At 35.7% G+C, this 11622-nt stretch overlaps 1 protein-coding gene across 1 annotated transcript; it reads left to right on the forward strand.

Moving 5' to 3' along the window:
- The first annotated feature begins 3308 nt into the window (after positions 1 to 3308).
- Positions 3309 to 11402, forward strand: LOC143629487 (DUF21 domain-containing protein At4g33700-like). Its single transcript, XM_077098756.1, has 11 exons — positions 3309 to 3672; positions 5180 to 5256; positions 5351 to 5434; positions 5515 to 5628; positions 5719 to 5805; positions 6142 to 6281; positions 6371 to 6458; positions 8086 to 8159; positions 8359 to 8489; positions 10845 to 11113; positions 11191 to 11402. The coding sequence occupies exons 1-11, from the start codon at positions 3495 to 3497 to the stop codon at positions 11233 to 11235; spliced, it is 1287 nt and encodes a 428-aa protein (XP_076954871.1). The 5' UTR covers positions 3309 to 3494; the 3' UTR covers positions 11236 to 11402.
- The last annotated feature ends 220 nt before the right edge of the window (positions 11403 to 11622 follow it).

Raw genomic sequence — 11622 nt, forward strand, 5'->3', positions numbered from 1 at the left:
TTAGGCTTTTCTAACCCAGAGGGATGTTATTTGAAGTTGGTTTTCAAAAAAATAAATAAAATTCACCTCTAATAATTAATAATAATAGTGACATCATTTTGATCATAAAAGTATGCAATAAATGCAACCATACGACCAATTACATGACCAATATAAGTCTAATCAATAAAGATCATGACATCATTTGGTTATGAAATATGCAAAAAATGCATCTATATCAGATTGATTGTGTGACTTAATATCACTGGTTTAAGTCAAATCATGAAAAGTCACTCATCGAAATCAATTGGTTTATGAAGTTATATTATATTTGAGTTTTTTTTTTCCTTTTTTTATATGCCAAAACAAGCCCACAAGAAGCAAGAATCTCATCAAACACAAAACACAACTGTTATTACAAGAAAAGCTACAAAGCACGATTTGCTTTCATTCTTTTTTTTGAACGACTAACAAAACATATATTAAACACTAGCCAGTAGCTAGAAAAGAGTGTACAACGCCAGCAACAAAAGAAACACGAAGACGTGTTTTGGTCATAAAGACGTGTTTTTACCGAGTATCTAACCTCACATTATCACTATATGTAAGCTTTAAATACTCCTCAATTTGCTTTTTGAACTTGATCGACCCTTTTTCTTTAAAACAAAAAAAAAGTGAGTTTATCACCTTTCAAACAAGTTTTAAGTTAGAAAATATTTATAAAGACATTTATATCATTTAAGACCCTTTTTTTTGACAAATATGGCCGACCAATACATCATATCATGTTTTTTGGGTTATTTCAATGCCAAAGTCATAGCTTCATTATAACTATAACTTTTGTAATTAAAACTTGAAGTTTTCATTCAAATAATTTCAAAATCCGAGTATAATTAATTTCACTCAATGATTGATGTTAATAATGCAATATTTTATAAAATTCCAATATGTCATAATCATCAAATACAATAAAAATCTCTAACTACCATAATGATGATTAGGGGTGGGTTAACGTACAATAAGGGTTTATCGTACATTAGGTACGCGACATTCCAGAACGTTTGATTAAAAAACGCGCAATGGCAATTTCGTAAATAACCCAACAGTAGTTCGCGATCAAAATTCGTCAATTAAAAAGCAACTCTGATCCAAATTCGGAACTTGTCGCTCAATCTAATCCAATTTCTAAACGCTAATCACAGCTTACAGTATGAAATCTCAAAAGTCAAAAACCAAAATTGAAATAGAACGTCACTGAACATTAAAAATCTTCAAATTGATCAAAAATTGATGATTTAATCAATCGAATTGATGTGTAAGAGGCTTTAGAATCATCAATCGATTATGAAAATACAGATTAACACACTTAATTGAGCTATGATTATGGTTCATGTTTAAACGTTCTACTCAAAGTTTATACGTTCTGATCAAAATAAACACCAAAATGATGATTTTAATCAATCGAATTGATGTGTAGAAGTATTTAAAATCATCAATTGATTATGGGATTGCAGAAATAACGCACTCAATCGAGCTCTTATTAGGGTTCAAAATGTTATGTTTAAACGTTCTGAAATAAAACTGAAGACCTATAAACGTTCTGATACGTTCAATGAAGTTCTGGGTGTTAAAAAAATGAACATCTTTAAACGTTCTAATACTTTCAATGAAATTCTGGGTGTTCAAAAATCATGAACATCTTTAAACGTTCTAAGAAGTTCTGGGTGTTCAAAAAAGTTTAGAAGTTCTGAACTTCTACACAGAACTTCTAAACTAACCAAAAAAATTAAACACCTGAAGTTCAGAACTTCTAAACAGAACTTCTAAACTAACAAATGTTAAATTTTGTTTTTTTTCAAATGTTAAACCTTTAAACGTTCAGGCAAAAAAGTTTAAACGTTCAGGCAAGAGAGTTTAAACGTTCAGGCAAAAAAGTTTAAACGTTCAGGCATAACCCACTAAAAATTGAAAAAATTAATCGACCGAATCTTCAAATTGATGATTAATTAGATCAATTTAAAGGTTAATTGATGAATTAGGTTCATCAATTTCAATTTCAATTTCAGTTTTATCAAAATATTAACAAACCTATGAACAAATAATAGACGATGATGTATGATGATTGTGGATGGTGGCTTCGACAATGGACGAAATCGTTGTACGATGAAGATTGTTAAATGGTGACGATGAAGGTGGACGGAATCGATGGGAGCAGTGGATCAGATTTGACGAAAATTACAAAACTGCCATCGCGTTAAATTAAAGATCGACGGGTATACGAGTCGCGTACGTATTGTATGATAAACCATTATTGTATTGGATCCATCTTATCAAAAGTAAATTTGACCAACAAATTATTTCCTCATTAGTAATGTTTCCAATACAATATCACATGGACTCTGGGAAAATTTTTTGAAGGGTTCATAAATTTCCATTAGTCAATTATAAAAGAAAACAAATTTTACTTTCTAATTTACAGTGATAAAAAAAATACAAGGTTGCAAGTTACTTTTCTCGCTTCAATGTATGCTTTTAAAACTCATACACAGAACTAAAAAAAAGACGTATTACTCATCCAATGACATTTCCAACCTTTCTCATCCTCTCCATACTCCGTCTTATACCATAAAAAGAGAAAATCAACACCAATCAATCGTCTAAAGGAACATAAGAGCAAAACAAGGATCAAGAACAACTGAGAGATCCGAAAGAGGAACCACAAGTCTACAACCAGTGAGCGTTAAACTCCACCATGAAGTACCCAACCATCCCCATCGGTGTAGTATCGAATTTTCTTTTCCGATCAGCACGACCACCCTTATCGTCATGAATAGTTCATGGGGTCAGACTCAACATTTCTCAAGGTTCAGTCAGTATATAATCATACGTCTACTAAAACAATGTCTTTCATATATTACAACCATACAGACGACCCATGCATAGCTACTAGTTCCGTCATTATATCATATAATTATTTACTTGTCACTTTAACTTTTTTTTTACCATAATTTTAAATATCCACTTAAAACCCAAAGTATAACAATCAAAAAGAGTGTCTACCTGACTACTTATCAAATCTCTTAATTATGTTATTTAGTTGCTCTTTTGATGATAGTTCACATCACTACCTAAGTATAATAAATTAAATAGTAATTATTTTTATCAATAACAATATACGATCTTAATATTAAAAAAAAATATAAAATAGATTTTGATGTCTTATCACTTATTGGTACATCTTTGACTGAAAGTACAGATAATCCTAAACTAATAATAAAATATGCAACAAAAGGACAAGTCCTGTGTCTGTCTGTGTCACTATCCAATAGCCACCCGAATCCCCTATATGCCACACGATTCATCCATCCTCTGCCGTCACGCTGTCACTATATCATTCTTATCGTTTTCTCTCATTTCTTTCTCATTTTACCTGAACTAAATTAGGGGGGTTTTTTTATTTCAAGCATAATAATGAGTAGAAATTAGTTGGTAATAATAACAATAATATTGTTATTATGGCGGTGGAGTATCGATGGGGTGAGACTGAGTTCTTTATACACATTGGGATAGTGGTGATGCTGGTTTTGTTTGCTGGGTTGATGTCTGGGCTTACGTTAGGGCTTATGTCGTTGAGTCTTGTTGATCTTGAAGTGCTTGCCAAATCGGGCACTCCGAAAGACCGTAAATACGCAGGTAACTGTTTTGATTCGATGGGTTTGTGGGTTTGATGTTAGTTTGGTGATTAGGGTTTGAGATTAATGGGGGTTTTGAGGGATTGGGTGTTAATTGTTACGGGAATTGTTCGAATCGGTTCGGTGATGTGAATTGGGGATGAAGTTTATGTTTTTAAGAAAGATATGATTTTTTAGAAGTTACAAATAATCTTGATGTTTGATTAAAATTATAAGTTGTTGTTTGAGATAAGTCGATAATGATGAGATGGTTCTCGCATTTTGTGTTATCGGTAGTTTAGTGTTATTATATTTTGTCACATACTTTATATTATCTCAACCAGTGTTGTAGAAATCGTTAGGCGCTAGTCGAACGATGGGGTAGAGACTGGTGATACCAAATTTTTATATGTAAAATTTTCAATTTTGACCATATAGAGATTAATCAGGGGTTAATCGGTGCCTAAACGGGATTTTTACAATTGTGATCTCAACCGTATGTGTTGTTGGTTGAGATAAAGAGGTTGGTGTTCAAGAAAATATGTTATAAGTAGGTATTGAGTTTTGACTATGAATGGTGTTTGGTATGGTGGTACAGCCGACTTTTAACAAAAGTAGCATTCACCAGAATTTCTGTTACATTTCTTGTGGATATTGTTAGATAGCACATTTTTGATAACTCTTCAATCCTATGGAAGACAATGGTAGCATTTGTTAATAATACCTTAGGACGGCAACGCCAAAATAAGATACAAACGTCACAACGTGCACTTGAATTATTCACGTCGTTCATATATGGTAACAGATTAACATCATTAGTTAAATAAAATTTGACGTCGAATCCGAAAACTACCTGAACAGGAATATCGTGTCCTGCACGTGAACCCAAATATGGCACACATATTAACGGGCAACGGGTGGACCCAACATGACGCCAACACCTATATCGCATGTGAACCCGAACACGACACACATAATCGCGGATTGGCCCGTTTGACCGAAAAGTTTTTATTTTCGGGTGGACCCAACATGACGCCAACACCTATATCGCATGTGAACCCGAACACGACACACATAATCGCGGATTGGCCCGTTTGACCGAAAAGTTTTTATTTTTATTTTATTTTTTATCGTTTTCGCATATTAATACTTTTAATTTACATTTTTACAACAAAAGATACCAATTTAGTTTAAATTTTGGCAAAAGATAATCAACACGACCCATTTTAGCTGAATGGGGTTGCGGGTTAGACCCAAAGCCGTTTATACCAAAATTCTTTGTTAGAATTTTAATACCAAAGTAGAAAAAAAAGTGTTATATGATAAGCCTAATTATTAACACGACCCATTTTAGCTGAATGGGGTTGCGGGTTAGACCCAAAGCTGTTTATACCAAAATTCTTTGTTAGAATTTTAATACCAAAATAGAAAAAAAAGTGTTATATGATAAGCCTAATTATACCTGAGCTTAATTTGGTAAACTAATTTGGGCAATTTATGTCACTAATCCGAATTCTTTGACTCAACAGAGAAGATACTACCGGTGGTCAAAAGACAGCATCTACTACTTTGCACACTTCTTATATGCAATGCTGCTGCAATGGAGGTATTTTCATAAATGTTTTGATTTGTATTATTAAAACAAGTTGTTATAACTTAAAATAGCAGTTAAAATTTGTAACGTTTATTATCTTTCACAGGCTCTCCCAATTTTCCTGGACAGTCTGGTCACAGCTTGGGGCGCTATTCTTATTTCAGTCACATTAATACTTCTGTTTGGTGAGGTGAGTAACAACTAACAACCTATATTATATATTAAAATTTAGATCAAAGTCAAACCAGCATTGTGTGTGTTCATGAACAGATCATACCACAATCTGTTTGTACTCGACATGGACTCGCGATCGGTGCAACTGTGTCTCCGTTTGTGCGTGTTCTCGTTTGCGTCTGTTTTCCTGTTGCCTATCCTATAAGCAAGGTGATTCAATTTGTTAACGTCGTGTTGACTTTTTCATATATAGTCAAACAGTGTTGGAACTTATGATGTTTGACTTTTCATATTTTACAGTTACTAGACTATTTGTTGGGCCATGAACATGTTGCTCTGTTTCGCAGAGCTGAGTTGAAAACGCTCGTTAATTTTCATGGTAACGAGGTATGTGTGTTGCAATCAGTGGTTTATTCAGATTTGTTGAAATTGCAATTTAATAAATGACCATTTACTACTATTTTTTTAAAACTGTAATATTTCATATATGCCCATCTTTAACTACAAAATAAAAAAATATATATATATAATGGAGAAAGGGGTAGAATGGTCATTAAGTAAAAATTTATTAAAGTTGGGTATATAACTATATATGATATTTTTAGTTTATACATGAAAATTTTCAAGTTTGTAAGGGTATACATGAAATCAATCATTTTCGATATTTTAATTTAATTTTTTTTCTCTCAAAGTTTTTTATTTTTTTTGTATTATTGAAAACAGGCTGGAAAAGGTGGCGAATTAACACATGATGAGACAACAATAATAGCAGGAGCACTGGAACTCACCGAAAAAACAGCCAGTGATGCAATGACGCCAATATCGGAAACGTTCACGATTGATATTAATGCCAAACTTGACAGGTGGCGAATGCTTACAATAAGTTCAACAAAATCTTTACTTTTTCGACATATAGAATCTTTGTGATTACATTTGTGTTCTTGTGCTACAGGGAGTTAATGAATATTATTTTGGAGAAAGGGCACAGCAGGATACCTGTCTACTATGAGCAACCCACAAATATAATTGGACTTATTCTGGTAAGTACCATATAAACATGCTCATTATATCAATCAATCAATCAATCATACCCAGTGGAATCCCACCAATAGCAAAGCTATAAGTAGGGTCTGGGGAGGGTGGGATGTAGGCACACCATACCTCTATCCGATGGGATAGAGAGGTGGCTTCCAGGGAGACCCTCAGCTCAAGATAACATTGTATGGGAGAAAATAAGGGGCATCAAAGTACAATAGTGATAAAATTGATAATAGCACGTAGTAAAATTAATAATACTAATACATGTATAGATAACCATATAGAACTATATGAGAAGAGAAAACATAATGGTGTGTGACCAAAAACATGTAAAGAAAAACCGCTAAGGTATTCTTTTCTCCCTAAAAATCCTTAGCCTTAATTCTAAGTCTCCAAGAATTCCTATCCTCAACCATGTCCTCTGAGAGGCTTAGGTGTAGCAAATCATGTCTAATCCTCTCATCCCAAGTCAATTTTGGCCGGCCTCTACCCCTCCTCCCCCCTATAGTTATGTTTTCTACGGATCTAACAGGGTTCGTCATCTGTCTTCTCTTCATATGTCCGAACCATCTCAATCTCCACTCTCTTATCTTGTCGGATATGTTAGCTACCCCTAATCTCTCCCTAAACACCTTGTTTGTTATTCGGTCTAACCTTGTGTGCCCACACATCCAGCGTAACATTCTCATCTCTGCTATCTCCAATTTCCGCTCTTGTGCCTTCTTGATAGCCCAACAATCTGTTCCATATAACATTGCAGGTCTTACTGCAACCCTATAAAATTTTCCCTTTAGTTTAGTTGGGAAACTCTTGTCGCACAATATACCTGTGGCTGCTCTCCATCTACACCATCCTACCTGAACTCGATGTGCCACATCGCTGTCTAATTCCCCATCGCTCTGAACAAATGATCCTAGGTACTTGAACTTCGTTACCTGCGTAACCACATGCCCTTCAATGGTGATCTGAACATCCTCATTGTCATTTACCCCGCTAAAATCACAGTGTAGGTACTCCGTCTTAGAGCGATTAATCATTTTGTCTCTAAGGCTGTTCGCCACTCCTCTAGCCTCCCATTTAGTTCTTGTTTACTCTCAGCAACTAACACAATGTCCTCTGCGAACATCATGCACCACGGGAGTGTCTCTTGAATTGACTTTGATAACTCATCCAAGACTACTGCAAAAAGAAACGGACTCAACGCTGACCCTTGGTGAAGGCCTACCTCCATAGGGAAGAAATCGGTGTCTCCCACGGGCGCACAAACACTTATTGCACTCCTGGTATACATATCCATAATTACCTCTATATATTTCCTTGGAAACCTTCTACCCTGTAGGCACTTCCAAAGAACTTTGCGTGGCACACTGTCGTACGCTTTTTCTAGGTCAATAAACACCATATGGAGGTCGCGCTTCTTCTCCCTATACTTTTCCATCAATCTTCTTATAATGTGTATTGCCTCAGTGGTGGAACGCCCCGGCATGAATCCAAATTGGTTCATCGTAACCTGAGTTTCCCGTCTAAGTCTGGCCTCCATCACTCTTTCCCAAACATGCTCATTATACCAACATTAATTCATGATTTTTATGTATTAAATGTTTTATTGGACCTTTTTTTTTAATTTAGGTGAAAAATCTGCTAACCATCCATGCCGATGAGGAACTTCCCGTCAAGAATGTCACCATTCGCAGGATTCCCAAGTATGATATTAAATTTATGTGATTTAAATATATTTTAGTCATATTGGTTTTACTTGATTCACGAAAATGTCATATAACGTCTTTTTTCATATTGTTTTCGTATTGACATAAAATGTGAGATATAAACATTTGCATAACCGATTAATTTGATGATTGTTGAATTTGGATTATACTAATTTAAATGATAATATTGTTATAGGGTTGCAGAATCTCTTCCATTATATGATATCTTGAACGAATTTCAAAAAGGTCACAGCCATATGGCTGTTGTTGTGAGACAATGTATTAATACAAAAACCGAGCAGCCTGCCACCAAGACTCAATTATCAGGTACTCCCCTCATGCTGAAAACTATATGTGCCCAAATGGGATATTTTGGTAACGGGTCAAACCGGATTGGGTTGACCCGAAACCTCTATTTTTCCCTCAGCTAAGTTTTTCGTATTGTTTTGTCTTTGAGCTGGTTTTCTTAATTTACCTATTTGACCTGTTAAGGATTATTTTTAAAACTATTGTAATTTTAAAACCGATGCAAATTGCTTATTTTTCTTTTTTAAAACTTAAGTAGCCGACTGATTCTCTCTCATGGAAACTATCAAATTTGGAATAATTATATTTTTCTTTCTCAATTTTCATTTAAGATATCATTTAGTTTTCTCTAATAGTTTGTGAAATCTAATAAAAATGGTTTTTATTGGTCCCAACTTTTTCATTTTTGCCGGCGCTGGTCCCAACTTTCATTTTGGCTGGCAACGGTCCCAACTTCAACATTCGTTGCTTCCACCAGTCCGCGACTGACGGAGCACTAACTCCGTTATGTTTTTGCTTACGTGTCAATCTGAGTTGTCAAAAACATATTACGTGGCAGCCACCGTGGATTATTGGTTTAGGAAAAATGGTTTTTATTGGTCCCAACTTTTTCATTTTTGCCGGCGCTGGTCCCAACTTTCATTTTGGCTGGCAACGGTCCCAACTTCAACATTCGTTGCTTCCACCAGTCCGCGACTGACGGAGCACTAACTCCGTTATGTTTTTGCTTACGTGTCAATATGAGTTGTCAAAAACATATTACGTAGCAGCCACCATGGATTATTGGTTTATTACGTGGCAGCCACCAGAACCCTAACTCTTCAACGCTCACTCAAAATCACCGGATCTGCCCACTCCGTCTTCGCTTCCGGCGAACCCCTCGCTGTCGCCGACCAAACTCCCGCCGTCCTCCTCCCCACCTCTTCCTCCACCTCCACCAAACCCCCTTCACACACAAACACCACTGAGTCGCCACACAACACACAGAGAGAGAGAATGACGAAGTTCGATCCATGGCCCGTATTCTTCAAGCGAGAGTTCAACCGGAATTGGCCGTTCCTCGTTGGATTCGCCATCACCGGCACCATCATCACCAAATTCTCCCTTGGTCTTACCGGTATGCATCCAATTCCTCTTCAAATCAGATTCGATTTAAAACAGGTTCATTGATGGAGGTTAACGGCGGCTGCCGGAACCGATCTGGGTTTTGAGCTAGCAACAGATGGAGACCGGGTCGACGGCGCCGGCGGTGGTGGTGGGGGTTGGTGGCGGTGGAATGAAGGGGGTTTGGTGGAGGTGGAGGAAGGGGTGGGGAGGAGGACGGCGGGAGTTTGGTCGGCGACAGCGAGGGGTTCACCGGAAGCGAAGATGGAGAGGGCGGATCCGGTGGTTTTGAGTGAGCGTTGAAGAGTTAGGGTTCTGGTGGCTGCCACGTAATAAACCAATAATCCACGGTGGCTGCCACGTAATATGTTTTTGACAACTCAGATTGACACGTAAGCAAAAACATAACGGAGTTAGTGCTCCGTCAGTCGCGGACTGGTGGAAGCAACGAATGTTGAAGTTGGGACCGTTGCCAGCCAAAATGAAAGTTGGGACCAGCGCCGGCAAAAATGAAAAAGTTGGGACCAATAAAAACCATTTTTCCTAAACCAATAATCCACGGTGGCTGCCACGTAATATGTTTTTGACAACTCAGATTGACACGTAAGCAAAAACATAACGGAGTTAGTGCTCCGACTGATGGAAGCAACGAATGTTGAAGTTGGGACCGTTGCCAGCCAAAATGAAAGTTGGGACCAGCGCCGGCAAAAATGAAAAAGTTGGGACCAATAAAAACCATTTTTCCTATTCTAAATAAACAGTCTTGTAATCTTTTTTTTAATGAGTTTTATTCATCATGGAATATTCTCTGGAATATTGATATTACAAGATCAAAAGATACTGTACGTTGGATGCAAATCAGTCTCCACTAAAACTCATATTGATTTGTAGACAAAAAGTATCACATTGTTCTTAAAAATATTGTATATTTAGATTTGTATTATTATATATAATATTACAAATTATTAGACAAAAACTCGATCATACCTTAAACAAGATCAGAAAAGTATTATTTTCCAAAATTGTGTTGTGCCAGGAGAGATAACTTGGGGTTTATAACCGTCGTTGCTATAGTTTTATAAAAGAAAAAAATATCACATTATTCTTAAAAATTAAAAATTGTTATAGTAAGTATATTAGTTTTTAAAAAATCACCTGAATTGAAATAATAAAATAAAAATATAAGCGGAATCGAGTTCATTACTAGAAAATGACTTTTTCAACTAAATTATACCTAACATTTATAATCACTTGGTCATGTGAACGTTATAGCGAATGGGGTGAAAGAAGTGCGCGTGGACGTTGATGGAGATCTTAAAACTCCTCTAGAAAAGAGTTTAAAGACGAAACGATCATTTAAGCAGTGGAAAAGTTTCCCGGGCAAAGGAAACAATTCGTTTAAAGGAAACTTCAGTAGTAAAAAATGGAATAAAGAAATGTATTCAGACATCTTAGAAATAGATGGAAAGCCACTTCCGGTCCCAGATGAGGAAGCAGTTGGTGTAATAACAATGGAAGACGTAATCGAAGAGCTTTTACAGGTAAATGCTTTTAAAAAATTCTCTCATTTTTATTTAAAAAGTTATGCATTTTGATGATGGATTTTTCTTTCATTTAGGAGGAAATTTTCGACGAGACGGATCACCATTTTGATGATTCGTGACGAAGGCTGGTTTGAACATGATTTTGGTGCTTCTTGGATGATGGTGAGGATATATTGTTAGTATTTGGTAATTTAAACTCAGATGTCCAAGTCATTTTGTTTAAAAGTATGTAGTGAATATTTATATGTTACCGTATGTGTTTATGTAACTCTTTGATATTGCAGTTTCCTAAATTGCGTATATTTGTAAAGTCCTCTTTAGTTATATTAAACAGTCTTTCCATTTAATTTTTTGTTTCTTGGAAAAGAAAACACTATTATTGTAGATATCTAAATGTAAGACAATGTTTTCATAACTCAACTAGCAACCTTAGAGTTATAATATTATTGTAGATATCTAAATGTAAGACAATTTTTGTATTAAGGTCATGGCATGCATTTACGCTT

The sequence above is a fragment of the Bidens hawaiensis genome, unplaced genomic scaffold, assembly GCF_021521415.1.
Source record: "Bidens hawaiensis isolate Kalapana, Puna unplaced genomic scaffold, B.hawaiensis_p1.1 tig00005195_1, whole genome shotgun sequence".
In the NCBI taxonomy this organism is placed as follows: Eukaryota; Viridiplantae; Streptophyta; class Magnoliopsida; order Asterales; family Asteraceae; genus Bidens; species Bidens hawaiensis.

What these genes read in the sequence shown, in the direction of transcription:
- LOC143629487 (XM_077098756.1), top strand. Translation starts at nt 3,495, where the DNA reads ATGGCGGTGGAGTATCGATGGGGTGAGACTGAGTTCTTTATACACATT. An exon ending in GAAAGACCGTAAATACGCAG is followed by an intron (nt 3,673 to 5,179) that starts GTAACTGTTTTG and finishes TTGACTCAACAG; the next exon opens with AGAAGATACTACCGGTGGTC. An exon ending in ATTAATGCCAAACTTGACAG is followed by an intron (nt 6,282 to 6,370) that starts GTGGCGAATGCT and finishes CTTGTGCTACAG; the next exon opens with GGAGTTAATGAATATTATTT.